The 21,167-nt window shown below is 54.3% G+C and overlaps 1 protein-coding gene across 2 annotated transcripts in view; it reads right to left on the bottom strand.

The window, feature by feature from the left end:
• Nucleotides 1-2,326: 2,326 nt before the first annotated feature.
• Nucleotides 2,327-21,167, bottom strand: part of LOC132834028 (basal cell adhesion molecule-like) — a 110,936-nt gene continuing 92,095 nt past the window's right edge. The window contains exons 13-15 of one of the 2 annotated variants that reach the window (XM_060852749.1): nucleotides 19,357-19,392; nucleotides 14,470-14,614; nucleotides 2,327-6,707 (exon numbers count right to left, since the gene is read on the bottom strand). In XM_060852749.1, the coding sequence (XP_060708732.1) occupies nucleotides 6,656-6,707; nucleotides 14,470-14,614; nucleotides 19,357-19,392 (233 nt within the window). In that variant the 3' untranslated portion in view covers nucleotides 2,327-6,655. The remainder of the gene's footprint in view (nucleotides 6,708-14,469; nucleotides 14,615-19,356; nucleotides 19,393-21,167) is intronic. The other variant, XM_060852750.1, reaches the window with a different exon arrangement.

Genomic DNA, 21,167 nt, shown 5'->3' with positions numbered 1-21,167 from the left:
TAAAAGTCAAAATCTACACAATGAACATTATATACAAATAACTCGACACATCGAACCAACAAACACATGGGCGGTGAGGGGGGGGGGGGCATGGTTTGGGGTGGGGGGAGGGTGCGAGGGGAGTGGGGTGGGGGAAGAGGGATTCGGGGGCAGTCATCACCGAGTGATGCTCAGGGAGTGCAGTGAGAAGGCCTCAGGGTCAGGGAGTGGAGGGGGTCACAGAGTGGGGGCTCACAGAGTGGGGGTCAGGGGGTGGGGCACAGGGGGTCAGGGGGTGGGGGTCAGGGTGTGAGGGGCAGGGGTGGAGCACAGGAGGTCAGGGTGTGGGGGGGGGAAGGGGGTCGGGGGTGGGGCACAGGGGGTCAGGGTGTGGGGAGGCAGGGGGTCAGGGGGGATCACTTCCTCGTCGCTCCTTGCTCTCGGCCCACGACAGTCAAAATGGCGTCCAGAAAGAATTAGGTCAACACCCAGGGAACAGCCAATGGCAATTCAGCACACACTCACTCCCACATTCTCACACTCACTGTCTGACACACTCACACACATTCTCACACTCACTCACAGTCTGAAATGCTCACTCACACATTCTCACACACTCACTGACACTCACTCACACACACTGTCTGACACACACACACATTCTCACACTCACTCACTGTCTGACACACACACACACATTCTCACACTCACTCACTGTCTGACACACGCACACATTCTCACACTCACTCAGTCTGAAATGCTCACTCACACATTCTCACACTCACTGACACACTCACTCACACATTCTCACACTCACTCACTGTCTGACACACTCACTCACACATTCTCACACTCACTGTCTGAAATGCTCATTCACACATTCTCACACTCACTGACACACACACACATTCTCACACTCACTCACTGTCTGACACACTCACTCTCACATTCTCACACTCACTGTCTGACACACACACACATTCTCACACTCACTCACTGTCTGAAATGCTCACTCACACATTCTCACACTCACTCACTGTCTGACACACTCACTCACACATTCTCACACTCACTGTCTGACACACACACACAGTCTCACACTCACTCACTGTCTGAAATGCTCACTCACACATTCTCACTGACACACTCACTCACACATTCTCACACTCACTGTCTGACACACTCACACACATTCTCACACTCACTCACTGTCTTAAATGCTCACTCACACATTCTCACACTCACTCACTGTCTGACACACTCACTCTCACATTCTCACACTTACTGTCTGACACACTCACACACATTCTCACACTCACTGTCCGACACACTCACTCACACTCTCACACTCACTGTCTGACACACTCACACATTCTCACACTCACTCACTGTTTGAAATGCTCACTCCCACATTCTCACACTCACTCACTGTCTGACACACACACATTCTCACACTCACTCACTGTCTGAAATGCTCACTCACACAGGTACTCACACACACGCAGACGCACTCAGTCACTTGCTCGCACACACACTCACACAGACACACACACAAACACACACTTCCTGACATTAATCTCGGCCTACCCCACTTTGAGGCCTAGCTGAGCCAATCCCTCGGTGCTCCCTCCTGTCACACAGCATTACCTGGGGTGTGGTCTGTATGGGGTGCCATTGGGAGTGGCCTTGTGGGGGGTGGGGGTTTGGTAAAGAGTAACGTGTGGGTTGGCGACACAGAGAATTTCCTTCCTGTGTTAGGAAACGATAGCCCCTCACCTTAAAAACCAGGAGGCGCAGTTGGAGTTACAAGGGGGAGTCATTCACCTGCCCCAACCCACCAACCCCTAGGCCTGTCCCAACCTTAAATTAGCTGAACCTTGGCCCATATCCCGACTCTCTCTCTCCCTCTCGTTCTCTCTCTCTCCCTCGTTCTCTCTCTCTGTCTGTCTGTCTCTCTCCCTCGTTCTCTCTCTCTCCCTCGTTCTCTCTGTCTCTCTCTCTCCCTCGTTCTCTCTCTCTCCCTCGTTCTCTCTGTCTCTCTCTCTCCCTCGTTCTCTCTCTCTCCCTCGTTCTCTCTCTCTCTTCCTCATTCTCTCCCTCTCTGTCTCTCTTCCTCATTCTCTCTCTCTCTGTCTCTCTCTCCCTCGTTCTCTCTCTCTCTCCCTCTCTCCCCACGCCCCACCAGCTGCCTCACATTCAACAAAATCTCGCTCCCGACTTTCCCACTCGAGAAATCTTTGGCATGAGGGAGGACCCTGCGTTCCCAGACCCTTCAGGTTGACGCCAGGATCCAATTGACTAAAGTGTTCCGCTCCCCTCACTGCCCCCCCCCCCCACCCCCGTCCTGACCAGTGTTCTGCTCCATCTACCCCTCACACCTTCCCCTGAGGGAACAGCCCCTCCCTGTGGACCTGGTCAGATCCTGCATGGACCTCCGTCCACCCCCTCCCGGGATATTGAGCTGACGATCAGAGCAGTGTCTCCTCTGTCTGTGTCCCACGGCGTGAGACCCTGGAGCAGTCATTAGGCCATTCGGCCCATCGAATCAGCTCCACCATTCGATCATGGCTGACGGATTTTTCAACCCCATTCTTCCACCTTCTCCCTTTGACCTTTGACACACAAGAGCCTCTCTACCTCCGTGTTAAATATACTCAGTGACCCGGCCCCCCCCCAGCCTTCTGTGGGAGTGAACCCCACAGATTCCCACCCTCTGGCTGAAGAAGTCTCTCCTTATCTCTGTTCTAAAGGGTCTTCCCTTGACTCTGAGGCTGTGCCCTCGGGTCCCAGTCTCTCCTGCCGATGGGAACATCTCCCCCACATCCCCTCTGTCCAGGCCGTACGGTGTTCTGTGGTGTGGCTGGTTAGATCAGTTGGCTGGACAGCTGAGGAGCCATGCCAGGCAATGCCAACAGCCTGGGTTCAATTCCCGACACTGCATGAGTTTACCGTGAGGGACCTGACTTCACAACCTCTCCCTCCGGCCTGAGACACAGAGACCCTCAGGTTAAACCAACATCCATCCTCTCTCTCTCTCACTCTCTCCCTCTCCCTATTTTTTTCTCTCACTTCCTTGCCCTCTCTCTCTCTCTCTCTCAATAATGAGGGAGCAGGCCTCAGGCCTGGGAGGACAGACATGGCACAAGTTTCTCTGGAAACACAAGCTGGGGCTGGGCCACCAGGGGAGGGGTGAGGGGCAGATCAATGGGGCAATGGGAATCAGGGATGGTGGACACTAATCTGGCAGGAGGGAGGGGGCTACAGAGATAGGGAGGGGGTTACAGAGATAGGGAGGGGGTGTGGGGGGGAGGGGGTTACAGAGATAGGGAGGGGGTTACAGAGATAGGGAGGGGATGTAGGGGGGGAGGGGGTGACAGAGATAGGGAGGGGGTTACAGAGATAGGGAGGGGGTGTAGGGGCTGGAGGAGGTTACAGAGATAGGGAGGGGGTGTAGGGGCTGGAGGGGGGTTACAGAGATAGGGAGGGGGTGTAGGGGCTGGAGGGGGTTACAGAGATAGGGAGGGGGTGTAGGGGCTGGAGGGGGTTACAGAGATAGGGAGGGGTGTAGGGGCTGGAGGAGGTTACAGAGATAGGGAGGGGGTGTAGGAGTTGGAGGCATTCACAGAGATAGGGAGGGGGTGTAGGGACTGGAGGGAAGGATAGGGAGTGACTCAAATATGAGGATGAGAATATGAAGACTGATGCATTGTGGGACAGAAATGCACGGGGCTGTTGGCAAGGTGATGAGGGGGAACAGAAACTCCAACGATGAAGGATCTGGGCAGCAGCGCGGGGTGGGGTGGGGTGGGGGTTGTTGGCGAGCTGGGCTTTACAGAGAGAAGGAGCCCGCTCTCTGAGGAAATCCCAAGAGGGGATCATCACCTAATCTCTGCCAATTGTGCTTGTCCTTGGACTGTGTAAGGCCCCGGCCTAACCTTTCTGAACGTACAGCACCACCTTTACGGGCCCAGCCATCCTCTCCGGGCGATCGCACAGACACCTCCCGTATGTTCATACTGAGCTTCGGTGCTCAGTGAGGGATGTTCCCAAATCCGTTCAGACATTCCCTCCCCTCCAGTACCTCACATACGGGGCAACAGGCCTCCCCTCGCCCTGTCCGAGAGTTCGGCCCTCAATAGACATGGGCGGGGGAGGAACTGACTGAAGATCGATAGACCCCGCCCCCCCACCCCACCTCCCCCATCAGTTAGACTGTTTGTTTTCTCCAGGGAGGTGGGGAGAAAGGAGTCAGAAACACCCACTCCACCCCCAACTGACTCACCCGCTAGCAGCAGGGAACTGAAACAAAATGGCCGCCTCTGGCCGAGCTGTGGAAACCTCACTGAACGCACACCGCTCCCCTTCATGCCCTTTTGGTGGGGTGCGGAATAGAGGGAAGATGAGGCCGTTCGGGCAGGTCGCTAGCATCCCCCACACCCCCCTGCCCCCACAAAACTCCACCAGATTTTGTGCGCAGCTCCACCTCCCAGAATGCAAAGCAGTTCGGAGGCCACCTGACCTGAGCGGGTGCTGGACGAGGCTGGGGTTGAGCGGTGGGGCGGGGGAGGGGTGAGGGTGGAGGGGTGGAGAGTGTGGGGGTTGGGTGTTTGGGGGGTGGGGGAACAACAGCATAAACGAAACGTTTTGTGTAAAAAAAATGTAGCGGGACGGCAGCTTAAATGGAAGCCATTGGCTCCCTCAAGAGCCAATCGGAGGCAGGATCCGGGCAATTGCGAGGGAGAGGACGGACAAGATGGACGGAATGGCGGACAGTCACGTGGGAGATCCACCTAGATCCAGACGACTCACCAGAGGCAGGACGGATGAGCACGGTTCCGGGAACGTAAGCGAGGGTTCGGATCCCTCGATCACACGACAGATTAAACGCGATAGAAACACAATCCAATTCCTCATTGGTGGGGGGGAAGGCGCCAGGGGGCGGGATCTCCTCCCTAATATCCCCCCCACCCCCGACGTAGCGTTACGAATAAACACGAAGAAACGAAAACTCTTGAATCAAGCACAAGTCACGCGTTATCGCAAACACCTGCACCAATCCTGTCGCAACAGGGAGCTATCATCTTCAGAGGGCCGAATGGACTTGATCTCGCTCCTAATCCCAGCGCCTGATGTTTGGCAGCAGAATTCAAACCAGAACATTGCCCCATCAATCCCCTCCCAGGGACAGGGGTTAGATGCAGAGTAAAGCTCCCTCTACACTGTCCCCCCAACAATCCCCTCCCAGGGACAGGGGGTAGATGCAGAGTAAAGCTCCCTCTACACTGTCCCCCATCAAACACTCCTAGGGACAGGGAGAGCACGGGGTTAGATACAGAGTAAAGCTCCCTCTACACTGTCCCCCCATCAAACACTCCCAGGGACAGGGACAGCACAGGGTTAGATACAGAGTAAAGCTCCCTCTACACCGTCCCCCATCAAACACTCCCAGGGACAGGGACAGCACGGGGTTAGATACAGAGTAAAGCTCCCTCTACACTGTCTCCCATCAAACACTCCCAGGGACAGGGAGAGCACGGGGTTAGATACAGAGTAAAGCTCCCTCTACACTGTCCCCCATCAAACACTTCCAGGGACAGGGACAGCAGGGGGTTAGATACAGAGTAAAGCTCCCTCTACACTGTCCCCCATCAAACACTCCCAGGGACAGGGACAGCACGGGGTTAGATACAGAGTAAAGCTCCCTCTACACTGTCCCCATCAAACACTCCCAGGGACAGGGACAGCACGGGGTTAGATACAGAGTAAAGCTCCCTCTACACTGTCCCCCCATCAAACACTCCCAGGGACAGGGACAGCACGGGGTTAGATACAGAGTAAAGCTCCCTCTACACTGTCCCCCCCATCAAACACTCCCAGGGTCAGGGACAGCACGGGGTTAGATACAGAGTAAAGCTCCCTCTACACTGTCCCCCCATCAAACACTCCCAGGGGCAGGGACAGCACGGGGTTAGATACAGAGTAAAACTCCCTCTACACTGTCCCCATCAAACACTCCCAGGGTCAGGGACAGCATGGGGAGAGTTGGATAGTCCTACCCTTAGGGTCAAAATGAACAATTCAAGGTTTAATGTCCCAGAAAGAGCAGCTTGCCCCGTCCCCATCCCAGGGGGGTGGGGGTACGGTTTGCTGGATGGGTGCGATATCTGTCCTCAGGCCTGGGTTAACGTCTGCTGCCAATGTTTTGAGAGGGGGGGGGTCGGGAGTGTGGACTCGCAGAACACAGACTGGGCTCATGTCCAGCTCCAGCCCGGCCTGTGTGGGGACGCGCGAGAACGAGGGGGGGGTGAGGGGTCACCGTTCCTCACACAAACTGCTTGGCGGGAGAGGTCAAAGGTTGCGAGTGCTCCCTCTCACCCCTGGGGGCATACTGGGTGGTGCAGAGAAACCGGGAATGAGTCCTTCTCTCGGCTTCTTTGATCGTCCGAAGGTCACTGGAGCTGGGAGAGAGATGCTTTTGGGGACAGCAGGGTGCTGGTGTTTGTTATAACGAGCGCCAACTCAAATCAGTCGTTTTATATTATATCTGTTTGAGAGAATGAGGGAGGACGTTGCAGGTTTGGTGTTCTGCGGTCGGTGTGCTGGGGCTGACTTTTCACAAGGGCCTCAGCCAACTCAGGGTCTCCTCCACCATCCCTCCATCTTGTCATCTTCATCCTCAATTGTCCGTCTTCTCCCTGAGGCACTGATCCTCGGATCCCAGTTTCATTCTGTGGGAGAGGGCGAGAGAGGAATGGGGAGAGGAGTCAGCATTCAGAACCAGGGTATACACAGACCAGGGTCGATACAGACCCGGATATACACAGACCGGGGTAAACACAGACCGGGATAGACACAGACCGGGATAGACACAGACCGGGATAGACACAGACCGGGGTGAACACAGACCGGGGTGAACACAGACCGGGGTGAACACAGACCGGGGTGAACACAGACCGGGGTGAACACAGACCGGGGTGAACACAGACCGGGGTGAACACAGACCGGGGTGAACACAGACCGGGGTGAACACAGACCGGGGTGAACACAGACCGGGGTCGATACAGACCCAGATATACACAGACCGGGGTAAACACAGACCAGGGTCGATACAGACCTGGATATACACAGACCGGGGTAAACACAGACCGGGGTAAACACAGACCGGGGTAAACACAGACCCGGATATACACAGACCCGGATATACACAGACCGGGGTAAACACAGACCAGGGTCGATACAGACCCGGATATACACAGACCAGGGTAAACACAGACCGGGGTAAACACAGACCGGGATAAACACAGACCGGGATAAACACAGACCGGGGTAAACACAGACCGGGGTAAACACAGACCGGGGTAAACACAGACCGGGGTAAACACAGACCGGGGTAAACACAGACCGGGGTAAACACAGACCGGGGTCAATACAGACCTGGATATACACAGACCGGGGTAAACACAGACCGGGGTAAACACAGACCGGGGTAAACACAGACCGGGGTAAACACAGACCGGGGTAAACACAGACCGGGATAAACACAAACCGGGGTAAACACAGACCGGGGTAAACACAGATCAGGGTAAACACAGACCAGGGTCAATACAGACCCGGATATACATAGACCGGGATAAACACAGACCGGGGTAAACCCAGACCGGTGTAAACACAGACCAGGGTAAACACAGACCAGGGTAAACACAGACCAGGGTAAACACAGACCAGGGTAAATACAGACCCGGATATACACAGATCGGGGTAAACACAGACCATGGTAAATACAGACCGGGATTTACACAGACTGGGATAAACACAGACCTGGGTAAACACAGATCGGGGTAAACACAGACCAGGGTCATTACAGACCTGGATATACACAGACCTGGGTAAACACAGATCGGGGTAAACACAGACCAGGGTCATTACAGACCTGGATATACACAGACCAGGGTAAACACAGATCAGGGTAAACACAGATTGGGGCAAACACAGATCGGGATCAATACAGATCCAGATAAACACAGACCGGGTTAAACACAGACCGGGTTAAACACAGACCGGGGTCAATACAGACCGGGGTCAATACAGCTCTGGATATACACAGAACGGGATAAATACAGACTGGGTTAAACACAGACCAGGGTGAATACAGACCAGGGTCAATACAGACCCGGATAAACACAGACCACGATAAACACAGACCAGGATAAACGCAGACCGGGTTAAACACAGACCGGTTTAAACACAGACTGGGATAAACACAGACCGGGGTAAACACAGATTGAGGTAAACACAGATTGAGGTAAACACAGACCAGGGTAAACACAGACCACAGTCAATACAGACCTGGATAAACACAGACTGGAATAAACACAGACCACGATAATCGCAGACTGGGGTAAACACAGATCGGGGTAAACACAGATCAGGGAAAATACAGACCGGGGTCAATACAGACCCGGATAAACACAGACCCGGATAAACACAGACCCGGATAAACACAGACCCGGATAAACACAGACCGGGATAAACACAGACCGGGATAAACACAGACCGGGTTAAACACAGACCGGGTTAAACACAGTCCGGGTTAAACACAGTCCGGAAATGTGTTGCTGGTCAAAGCACAGCAGGTTAGGCAGCATCTCAGGAATAGAGAATTCGACGTTTCGAGCATAAGCCCTTCATCAGGAATAAGAGAGAGAGAGCCAAGCCGGCTGAGATAAAAGGTAGGGAGGAGGGACTAGGGGGAGGGGCGATGGAGGTGGGATAGGTGGAAGGAGGTCAAGGTGAGGGTGATAGGCCGGAGTGGGGTGGGGGCGGAGAGGTAGAACGTGGCTGAAGAGCTTCTGTGCAGAGGAGATGACCTGGGGGGTGCAGTGAGAGAGGGACTCACTGAAATCCTTGTAGAGGGAGGAAGAGAGCTTCTTCAAGGAAGGCATCCTTGTAAGAGGATTCGCAGTAGGTTAAAATCTTCGAGTAAAAAATGAGGTCTGCAGATGCTGGAGATCACAGCTGCAAATGTGTTGCTGGTCAAAGCACAGCAGGCCTGGCAGCATCTCAGGAATAGAGAATTCGACGTTTCGAGCATAAGCCCTTCATCAGGAATAAGAGAGAGAGAGCCAAGCCGGCTGAGATAAAACCACCTTGACCTCCTTCCACCTATCCCACCTCCATCGCCCCTCCCCCTAGTCCCTCCTCCCTACCTTTTATCTCAGCCGGCTTGGCTCTCTCTCTCTTATTCCTGATGAAGGGCTTATGCTCGAAACGTCGAATTCTCTATTCCTGAGATGCTGCCTAACCTGCTGTGCTTTGACCAGCAACACATTTGCAGCTGTGATCTCCAGCGTCTGCAGACCTCATTTTTTACTTAAACACAGTCCGGGTTAAACACAGTCCGGGTTAAACACAGACCGGGGTAAACACAGACCGGGGTAAACACAGACTGGGATAAACACAGACCAGGGTCGATACAGACCCGGATATACACAGACCGGGGTAAACACAGACCGGGGTAAACACAGACCGGGGTAAACACAGACCGGGGTAAACACAGACCGGGGTAAACACAGACCCGGATATACACAGACCCAGATATACACAGACCGGGGTAAACACAGACCAGGGTCGATACAGACCCGGATATACACAGACCGGGGTAAACACAGACCGGGGTAAACACAGACCGGGGTAAACACAGACCGGGGTAAACACAGACCGGGGTAAACACAGACCAGGGTCAATACAGACCTGGATATACACAGACCGGGGTAAACACAGACCGGGATAAACACAGACCAGGGTAAACACAGACCAGGGTAAACACAGACCAGGGTAAACACAGACCAGGGTAAATACAGACCTGGATATACACAGACTGGGATAAACACAGACCGGGGTAAACACAGACCATGGTAAATACAGACCGGGATAAACATAGACCTGGGTAAACACAGATCGGGGTAAACACAGACCAGGGTCATTACAGACCTGGATATACACAGACCAGGGTAAACACAGATCAGGGTAAACACAGATCGGGGCAAACACAGATCCAGATAAACACAGACCAGGATAAACACAGACCGGGTTAAACACAGACCGGGTTAAACACAGACCGGGGTAAACACAGACCATGGTAAATACAGACCGGGATAAACATAGACCTGGGTAAACACAGATCGGGGTAAACACAGACCAGGGTCATTACAGACCTGGATATACACAGACCAGGGTAAACACAGATCAGGGTAAACACAGATCGGGGCAAACACAGATCCAGATAAACACAGACCAGGATAAACACAGACCGGGTTAAACACAGACCGGGTTAAACACAGACCGGGTTAAACACAGACCGGGTTAAACACAGACCGGGTTAAACACAGACCGGGTTAAACACAGACCGGGTTAAACACAGACCGGGTTAAACACAGACCGGGTTAAACACAGACCAGGGTCAATACAGACCGGGGTCAATACAGCTCTGGATATACACAGAACGGGATAAATACAGACTGGGTTAAACACAGACCAGGGTGAATACAGACCAGGGTCAATACAGACCCGGATAAACACAGACCACGATAAACACAGACCAGGATAAACGCAGACCGGGTTAAACACAGACCGGTTTAAACACAGACTGGGATAAACACAGACCGGGGTAAACACAGATTGAGGTAAACACAGATTGAGGTAAACACAGACCAGGGTAAACACAGACCACAGTCAATACAGACCTGGATAAACACAGACTGGAATAAACACAGACCACGATAATCGCAGACTGGGGTAAACACAGATCGGGGTAAACACAGATCAGGGAAAATACAGACCGGGGTCAATACAGACCCGGATAAACACAGACCCGGATAAACACAGACCCGGATAAACACAGACCGGGATAAACACAGACCGGGATAAACACAGACCGGGATAAACACAGACCGGGTTAAACACAGACCGGGTTAAACACAGACCGGGTTAAACACAGTCCGGGTTAAACACAGTCCGGGTTAAACACAGTCCGGGTTAAACACAGACCGGGGTAAACACAGACCGGGGTAAACACAGACTGGGATAAACACAGACCAGGGTCGATACAGACCCGGATATACACAGACCGGGGTAAACACAGACCGGGGTAAACACAGACCGGGGTAAACACAGACCGGGGTAAACACAGACCCGGATATACACAGACCCGGATATACACAGACCCGGATATACACAGACCGGGGTAAACACAGACCAGGGTCGATACAGACCCGGATATACACAGACCGGGGTAAACACAGACCGGGGTAAACACAGACCGGGGTAAACACAGACCGGGGTAAACACAGACCGGGGTAAACACAGACCAGGGTCAATACAGACCTGGATATACACAGACCGGGGTAAACACAGACCGGGATAAACACAGACCGGGGTAAACACAGACCGGGGTAAACACAGACCGGGGTAAACACAGACCGGGATATACATAGACCGGGATAAACACAGACCGGGGTAAACCCAGACTGGTGTAAACACAGACCAGGGTAAACACAGACCAGGGTAAACACAGACCAGGGTAAACACAGACCAGGGTAAATACAGACCTGGATATACACAGACTGGGATAAACACAGACCGGGGTAAACACAGACCATGGTAAATACAGACCGGGATAAACATAGACCTGGGTAAACACAGATCGGGGTAAACACAGACCAGGGTCATTACAGACCTGGATATACACAGACCAGGGTAAACACAGATCAGGGTAAACACAGATCAGGGTAAACACAGATCGGGGCAAACACAGATCCAGATAAACACAGACCAGGATAAACACAGACCGGGTTAAACACAGACCGGGTTAAACACAGACCGGGTTAAACACAGACCGGGTTAAACACAGACCGGGTTAAACACAGACCGGGTTAAACACAGACCGGGGTCAATACAGACCGGGGTCAATACAGCTCTGGATATACACAGAACGGGATAAATACAGACTGGGTTAAACACAGACCAGGGTGAATACAGACCAGGGTCAATACAGACCCGGATAAAAACAGACCACAATAAACACAGACCAGGATAAACGCAGACCGGGTTAAACACAGACCGGTTTAAACACAGACCGGGGTAAACACAGACCGGGGTAAACACAGACCGGGGTAAACACAGACCGGGGTAAACACAGACCGGGGTAAACACAGACCGGGGTAAACACAGATTGAGGTAAACACAGACCAGGGTAAACACAGACCACAGTCAATACAGACCTGGATAAACACAGACTGGAATAAACACAGACCACGATAATCGCAGACTGGGGTAAACACAGATCGGGGTAAACACAGATCGGGGTAAACACAGATCAGGGAAAACACAGACCAGGGTCAATACAGACCGGGGTCAATACAGACCCAGATAAACACAGACCAGGTTAAACACAGACCGGGTTAAACACAGACCGGGGTCAATACAGACCGGGGTCAATACAGACCGGGGTCAATACAGACCTGGATAAACACAGACCAGGATAAACACAGACCACGATTAACACAGACCACGATTAACACAGACCACGATTAACACAGACCACGATTAACACAGACCGGGTTAAACACAGATTGTGGTAAACACAGACCACAGTCAATGCAGACCTGGATAAACCCAGACCTGATAAACACAGACTGGAATAAACACAGAGCAGGATAAACACAGACAGGGATAATCACAGACTGGGGTAAACACAGACTGGGGTCAATACAGACCTGGATAAACACAGACCTGGATAAACACAGACCAGGGTAAACACAGACCAGGGTAAACACAGACCAGGGTAAACACAGACCTGGATAAATACAGACCGGGATAAACACAGACCGGAATAAACACAGACCGGAATAAACACAGACCAGGATAAACACAGACCAGGATAAACACAGACCGGGGTAAAAACAGACAAGGTTAAACACAGACCGGGGTAAAAACAGACAAGGTTAAACACAGACCGGGGCAAACACAGACTGGGGTAAACACAGACCGGGGTAAACACAGAATGGGGTCAATACAGACTGGGTTAAACACAGGCCAGGGTCAATACAGACCTGGATAAACACAGAACTGGATAAATACAGACTGGAATAAACACAGACCAGGACAAACACAGACCCTCACTGTGTCCCCGCACTCTGGTCCCGCACTCTGGTCCCACACTCTGTCCCCTCACTGTGCCCCTGGGTAACGGGCTCCGTGTGGACCCATTAACCTGACGGTCTCAGGGTTCTCTCCCATCTGCATCTCCCCCCCCCCCGTGCTCTATCCCAGTAACCCCTCTCCCCTCTGTTCCCCATCACTTGCCTCACCCTCAGCTCTCTGCCTACTCCACCGCTGCTCCGGGGTCATGGCCCTCTCCTCTCTCCCTCGGAGAAAGAATTCCCAGCCTCCTCCAGCCCTGATTTCCTCAATCCCACTGCCCCTTCTTCCTGCCATCACTGCCTCCCCTCCTCATCCCTCCCCGACCCTGCTTTCTCTCTCTCTCTCCTTCATTCCTACTCTCCCATCCCCACGTTCTGTCTCTCTAATATCGAGAAGCACGCTCTCCTCTGTCACACTGACCCTCCGACAGTGCGGTACTCCCTCAGCACTGACCCTCCGACAGTGCGGCACTCCCTCAGCACTGACCCTCCGACAGTGCCCACTCCCTCAGCACTGACCCTCCGACAGTGCGTCACTCCCTCAGCACTGACCCTCCGACAGTGCAGTACTCCCTCAGCACTGACCCTCCCACAGTGCCCACTCCCTCAGCACTGACCCTCTGACAGTGCCCACTCCCTCAGCACTGACCCTCTGACAGTGCCCACTCCCTCAGCACTGACCCTCCGACAGTGCAGCACTCCCTCAGCACTGACCCTCCGACAGTGCAGCACTCCCTCAGCACTGACCCTCTGACAGTGCCCACTCCCTCAGCACTGACCCTCTGACAGTGCCCACTCCCTCAGCACTGACCCTCTGACAGTGCAGCACTCCCTCAGCACTGACCCTCCGACAGTGCAGCACTCCCTCAGCACTGACCCTCCGACAGTGCAGCACTCCCTCAGCACTGACCCTCTGACAGTGCGGCGCTCCCTTATATTGACTATCCCCACTATTACACCACTCTATGACCCTTCACCCTTGTCCATCAGACCTGCAGCAAAAAAAACTCTGAATGAATGTGCTCCGTAGCATTCACAGTATTTTCCTCTCCCTCTTGGCTCACAGACCTAGATCGTTCCCATTTCTCCTTTTGACCTCATTCTCTCCCCACCCCGTTGAAGTTTCTGGCGATCTTCTCCCATACACGTGAATGTTTTCTTCGAGAAGTCCGATCCAAAATGGCCGCCGAGCCGATTTGCGTTCCCGGATACCTGGGTCCTCCCCCACAAGCTGCATCCCGGCTCCCTTGCACCCTCCCACACCCGATCTGGCCTCTCTCTGTGTACTCACGTGTCCTTTTTCTCTGATTTTCCGCACGTGAGCTTGCCCTTCCTGTGTAGGCAGTACAAGATGGCGACCACCAGCAGGAGCAGGAGGATGCAGACCACCACCGCGATTATCGCGGCCCCCCCACTGCCGTGAGACCCACGGCCCCCTGCAGAGACACGGAGGGAGGGAGAGAGAGAGAAGATGTGTCAGAGATTGGGCCACCCTTGATGACCACAGGTAAGTGATGGGACGGAGGGAGCACAGATAATGTCCCGAAATGGACAGGCCCGCCCTCCATGTTATACCAAGGACATGAGAGACAGGGCAGAGACAGCATTCTCGGGAGGGAGAGAGAGAGGGGGGGAGAGAGAGAGAGAGGGGGGAGAGAGAGAGGGGAAGAGAAGGAGCCAGAGAGAGAACGAGAGAGAGGAGGAGAGAGAGAGAGAGAGGGGGAGAGAGAGAGAGGGGGGAGAGAGAGGGAGGAAGAGAAGGAGCCAGAGAGAGAACAAGAGAGAGGAGGAGAGAGAGAGAAGGGGGAGAGCACAAAGAGAGAAGGGGGAGAGAGAGGGGGAGAGAAGGAGGGGTGAGAGAGAGAGAGATGGGGGGAGAGAGAGAGAGAGAGAACGGGGGAGAGAGAGAGAAGGGGGAGTGAGAGGGTGAAAGAGAGTGGAGGGAGGGGGGGAGAGAGGCAGGGGAGAGAAGGAGACAGAGAGAGAACGAGAGAGAGGAGGAGAGAGAAAGAGAGAAGGGGGAGAGAGAGAGAGAGAAGGGGGAGGGCACAAAGAGAGGGGGTAGAGAGAGGGGAGAGAAGGAGAGAGAGGGTGAGAGAGAGAGAGAGAGATGGGGGGGGAGAGAGAGAGAAGGGGGAGAGAGAGAGAAGGGGGAGAGAGAGAGAGGGGGAGAGAGAGAGAAGGGGGAGAGAGAGAGAAGGGGGAGAGAGAGGGTGAGAGAGAGAGAGAGAGATGGGGGGGAGAGAGAGAGAAGGGGGAGAGAGAGAGAAGGGGGGAGAGAGAGGGTGAGAGAGAGAGAGAGAGAGATGGGGGGAGAGAGAGAGAAGGGGGAGAGAGAGAGAAGGGGGAGAGAGAGGGTGAGAGAGTGAGAGAGAGAGAGATGGGGGAGAGAGAGAGAGAGGGGGAGAGAGAGAGGGTGAGAGAGAGAGAGAGAGAAGGGGGAGAGAGAGAGAGGGGGGAGAGAGAGAGAAGGGGGAGAGAGAGAGAGAGAGGGGGAGAGAGAGGGTGAGAGAGAGAGAGAGAGATGGGGGGGAGAGAGAGAGAGAAGGGGGAGAGAGAGGGAGGGGCAGGAGAGAGAGGGTGAGAGAGAGAGAGAGAGAGATGGGGGGAGAGAGAGAGGAAGGGGGAGAGAGAGAGAGAGGGGGAGAGAGAGGGTGAGAGAGTGAGAGAGAGAGAGATGGGGGAGAGAGAGAGAGAGGGGGGGGAGAGAGAGGGTGAGAGAGAGAGAGAGAGAAGGGGGAGAGAGAGAGAAGGGGGAGAGAGAGGGTGAGAGAGAGAGAGAGAGAAGGGGGGAGAGAGGGTGAGAGAGAGAGAGAGAGAAGGGGGAGAGAGTGGGTGAGAGAGAGAGAGAGAGAAGGGGGAGAGAGAGGGTGAGAGAGAGAGAGAGAGTGGGGGGAGAGAGAGAGAGGGGGAGAGAGAGGGTGAGAGAGAGTGGAGGGAGAGCGCGGGGAGAGAGGGGGGGAGAGAGAGGGGGGAGAGAGAGGGGGAGAGAAGGAGACAGAGAGAGAACGAGAGGAGGAGAGAGAAAGAGAGAAGAGGGAGGGCACAAAGAGAGGGGGGAGAGAGAGGGGGAGAGAAGAAAGAGGGTGAGAGAGAGAGATGGGGGGGAGAGAGAGAGAGAGGGGAGAGAGAGGGTGAGAGAGAGAGAGAGGGAGAGAAGGGGGAGAGAGAAGAGAGGGGAGAGAGTGAGAGAGAGCAAGAGAGAGAGAGAGAGAAAGAAGGGGAGAGAATGAGAGAGAAAGAGTAAGAGAGAATATGATATGATTGAGTATTGTGTGCAGTGTTTGGGCCCCATATCTCAGGAAGGATAGACTGGTCCTTGGAGGGGGGTCCAGGGGGGGTTCACGAGGATGGTCCCAGGAATGGAAAGCGTAACACGTGAGGAATGTTTGAGGGCTCTGGGTCCATACTTGATGGAGTTGAGAAGGATGAGGGAGGATCTAGTTGTAGTTTACAGAATACCGTACGGCCTGGACAGAGGGGATATCAGGGAGATGTTCCCATTGGTCGGAGAGACTGGGACCCGAGGGCACAGCCTCAGGGTAAAGGGAAGACCCTTTAGAACAGAGATAAGGAGAGACTTCTTCAGCCAGAGGGTGGGGAATCTGTGGGACTCACTCCAACAGAAGGCTGGGGGGGGGGGGCCGGGTCACTGAGTATATTTAACACTCAGTCTCTGGCTCTCACGGTCAATGGCCACGCCATTTTGGAAAATGGCCGCTGAGCATTCTGACCCGGGGGAGCCATCCTGGGCAGGGTGGGGGAGTGCAGCCCAGGGAAGGGGGCAGCTCGACACAGTTAGGGGTGGAAATGGGTCAGTGGTGGGAGGGATGAGGGAGGGAGAGATTGCACCGACTGCTTTGGGGAGGAGGAGGAGGCTGGGGACGAACGGAGACTATAGTGTGGGACCCAATGGGCCCAGCGCGTCTGGTCAGGGCCTAGTTTTAGTTCAGTCCGCTCACTCACCTCTCTTTTTCACAGAGTCCACTGGGCAGCAGGAAGGAAGAGAGCAGAGGGTTATGGGAGGACAGAGGCTTGGACAATACAGCACAGACATGAGCATGCTCCCAGGCCGGGATGGGACGGCATCGCGGTGAGGGAGACCAGGAAGGAGCAGATCCTCCCCACACAGACAGGACTGACTGTCCCTGAGCACGACGCAAACACAAGGCACAAGCTCCCTCTACACTGTCACCCCCATCAAACACTCCCAGGGACAGGGACAGCAGGGGGTTAGATACAGAGTAAAGCTTCCTCTACACTGTCCCCCGTCAAACACTCCCAGGGACAGGGACAGTACGGGGTTAGATACAGAGTAAAGCTCCCTCTACACTGTCCCCCTCATCAAACACTCCAGGGACAGGGACAGCACGGGGTTAGATACAGAGTAAAGCTCCCTCTACACTGTCCCCCATCAAACACTCCCAGGGACAGGGACAGCATGGGGTTAGATACAAAGTAAAGCTCCCTCTACACTGTCTCAGCTGTCCTCCACAACAAAGTCTGCGGCTCCAAGAGCAGGTCAGAGGCTGGGAATCCTGCAGCGAGTAACTCCCCTCCTGACACCACCCCCTCCTCGAAGCCTGTCCCACCATCAACACATCAGGAGGCTGAGGGAATAGACTCATGGAAGTGAACAGAATGCCCTTGGGCCCTTCAGCCCGGTGTATCCATACTGGCCCATTTGCACAATGCATCTCGTCCCATTTGCCTGAGTTGGGTGAATTCCTCTCCGTACCCATCCCATCCACCTCCCTGTCGAAACACTGCCTCCATGACAGAATGGTACCAGCCTCCCCAACCATCTCGGATCGTCTGCTCCAGACTGTCACCACCCTCGGTGTGAAAAAACCTTGCCCCCCCCAGGACCCTTTTGTACCTCGCCCCTTAAACCTACACCCTCGAGTTCGACACTCCCTACCTACCATTAGATCCGAACGGGTCCCTGGGAACTCCAGAGCGGGGTGCCTCATGTCCGCGATGGGTTAGCTGTCTGAGGGGATTCTGACAGACGGGATCCCCAGGCATTTGGGGAGGCAAGGACTCATTTGGGATAGAAGGCTTTGTGTTTGGGAAATGGTATCTCATGGGCATTTTGAAAGGTTGACCAAGGAAGTCTACCCAGTGTGCGAGACGTCATCTCCATGGCCTTCAGTAAGGCCTTTGATCAGGTACTGCATGGTGGGTTGTCCACTCGGGTTAAATCTCACGGGATGCAGAAAGCGCCAACTGGATACAAAGTTAGCTTGACCGTCAAGGACAGAGGGTGGTAGGGGAGGGCTGTGTTTCAGACTGGAGGCCTGTGACCAGTGATGGGCCGCAGGGATCGGGGCTGGGTCCACTGTCATTCGTCATTTGGATAAATGATCCGTTTGGGAATTTGGGAGATATGGATTGTGGATAGGTGGTGTAGTGGACAGGGAAGAGGTCTCCCTGGGAATACAGCGGGATTCTGATCGACCGGTGGGCTGAGGAACGGCAGATGGAGTTTAAGTCAGATAAATGCGAGGTGTCGTGTTTTGATAAAACACACCAGGCCAGGACTTACACAGTCGATGGGAGGGCCTGGGGAGTGTTACAGAATACTCAATGGGGGCACCTCCAACCGACCCTCAGTAACAGCAGTGTGTACCATCCCTCCCTCCCCCTCCTCAGTAACAGCAGTGTGTACCATCCCCTCCCTCCCCCCACCCCCCTCAGTAACAGCAGTGTGTACCATCCCCTCCCTCCCCCCCCACCCCCCCTCAGTAACAGCAGTGTTGTACCAGCTACAAGACCCACTGCAGAAACTCACCAAAGACCCTCAGGCAGCACCTTCCAAACCCACGGCCACTTCCATCTGGAAGGACAAGGGGCAGCAGGTCCATGGGGACCCCACCCCCCTGCAAGTTCCCCTCCGAGCCCCTCACCCTCCCGACTTGGAAATCTATCGGCCGTTCCTTCCTGGGTCAGAATCCTGGGATTCCCTCCCTCAGGGACATTGTGGGTCTACCCTACAGCACATGGACTGCAGCGGGTCAAGGAGGCAGCTCACCCCCACCTTCCCAAGGGGGGGCAACTAGGGACGGGGTAATAAATGCAGCGTTCTGCACAATGTAGGAGACCGTGAGTGGGGAGTCCTGACCCCTAACACATGGGGATGGGCTAACATTATAAATGTGTACAATCACATTCTTACCTCCTGACGTCAGTGGTGGCACTGTTGTGGGTTTAACTGCAAAAGGAGGCAAAAAAACAGCATAGATTTACCATCTCACTGAGATCAGTCTTAGAGCATTGATGTAGCTGGTACACACTGCTGTTACTGAGGGGGGGGTGGGGGGGGGGGAGGGGATGGTACACACTGCTGTTACTGAGGGAGGGTGGGGGGAGGGAGGGGATGGTACACACTGCTGTTACTGAGCGTCGGTGGGGTGGGGGAGGGAGGGGATGGTACACACTGCTGTTACTGAGGGGGGGTGGGGGGAGGGAGGGGACGTTTGTGGGTGTGGGGCCGGGGGCTGCTTTGTCCCTGGATGGTGTCGAGCTTCTCGAGTGTTGTTGGAGCTGCCCCCACCAGGGGCAAGTGGGGAGTATTCCCTCCCCCTCCTGCCTTGGGCCTTGTCGATGGTGGGACAGACTTTGGGGGGAGTCAGGAGGGGAGTTCCTCGCTGCAGGATTCCCAGCCTCTGACCTGGACTGCGGTTTCGAAGACCTCTGTCAGTCTGTGCAGCTGGGTAAGGGCTTTATCAGGATGTTCACTGTCAGCAATCCTCCACTGCCCTCACTGTTTCTGGGCTGGATTTAATGATTCGTTGCCGATGATGTACCAGGAAGGGTAGAATCCCTACAGTGTAGGCAACAGGCCATTCACCCTATCAGGGCCAGACCAACTCTCTGTAAAGTAACCAACCCAGAAACCAACCAATCGCTATAACCCTGCATTTCCCACAGCCAGTCCACCCTAACCTGCACATCCCTGGGCACTATAGGACAATTTCCCATGGCCAATCCACCCTAACCTGCACATCCCTGGACACTATGGGACAATTTCCCATGGCCAATCCACCCTAATCTGCACATCCCTGGGCACTATGGGACAATTTCCCATGGCCAATCCACCCTAACCTGCACATCCCTGGGCACTATGGGACAATTTCCCATGGCCAATCCACCCTAACCTACACATCCCTGGGCATTATGGGACAATTTCCCATGGCCAATTCACCCTAACCTACACATCCCTGGGCACTATGGGATAATTTCCCATGGCCAATCCACCCTAACCTGCACATCCCTGGGCACTATGGGACAATTTCCCATGGCCAATCCACCCTAATCTGCACATCCCTGGGCACTATGGGACAATTTCCCATGGCCAATCCACCCTAATCTGCACATCCCTGGGCACTATGGGACAATTTCCCATGGCCAATCCACCCTAACCTGCACATCCCAGGGCACTATGGGACAATTTCCCATGGCCAATCCACCCTAACCTGCACATCCCTGGAAACTATGGGATAATTTCCCATGGCCAATCACCCTAACCTGCACATCCCTGGACACTATGGGACAATTTCCCATGGCCAACCCACCCTAACCTGCACATCCCTGGACACTATGGGACAATTTCCCATGGCCAATCCACCCTAACCTGCACATCCCTGGGCACTATGGGACAATTTCCCATGGCCAATCCACCCTAACCTGCACATCCCTGGAAACTATGGGATAATTTCCCATGGCCAATCCACCCTGACCTGCACAACCCTGGACACTATAGGACTATTTCCCATGGCCAATCCACCCTAACCTGCACATCCCTGGACACTATGGTACCAGCCTCCACCACTTCCTCTGGCAGCTCATTCCATACACGTACCACCCTCTGGGTGAAAAAGTTGCCCCTTGGGTCTCTTTTATATCTTTCCTCTCTCACCCTAAACCTATGCCCCTCTAGTTCTGGACTCCCCCACCCCAGGGAAAAGACTTTGCCTATTTACCCTA

This window comes from Hemiscyllium ocellatum, chromosome 38 (assembly GCF_020745735.1).
Source record: "Hemiscyllium ocellatum isolate sHemOce1 chromosome 38, sHemOce1.pat.X.cur, whole genome shotgun sequence".
Classification (NCBI taxonomy): Eukaryota; Metazoa; Chordata; class Chondrichthyes; order Orectolobiformes; family Hemiscylliidae; genus Hemiscyllium; species Hemiscyllium ocellatum.
The sequence above is the reverse complement of the archived record's forward strand: the minus strand, read 5'-3'. Positions and strand labels throughout refer to the sequence as shown.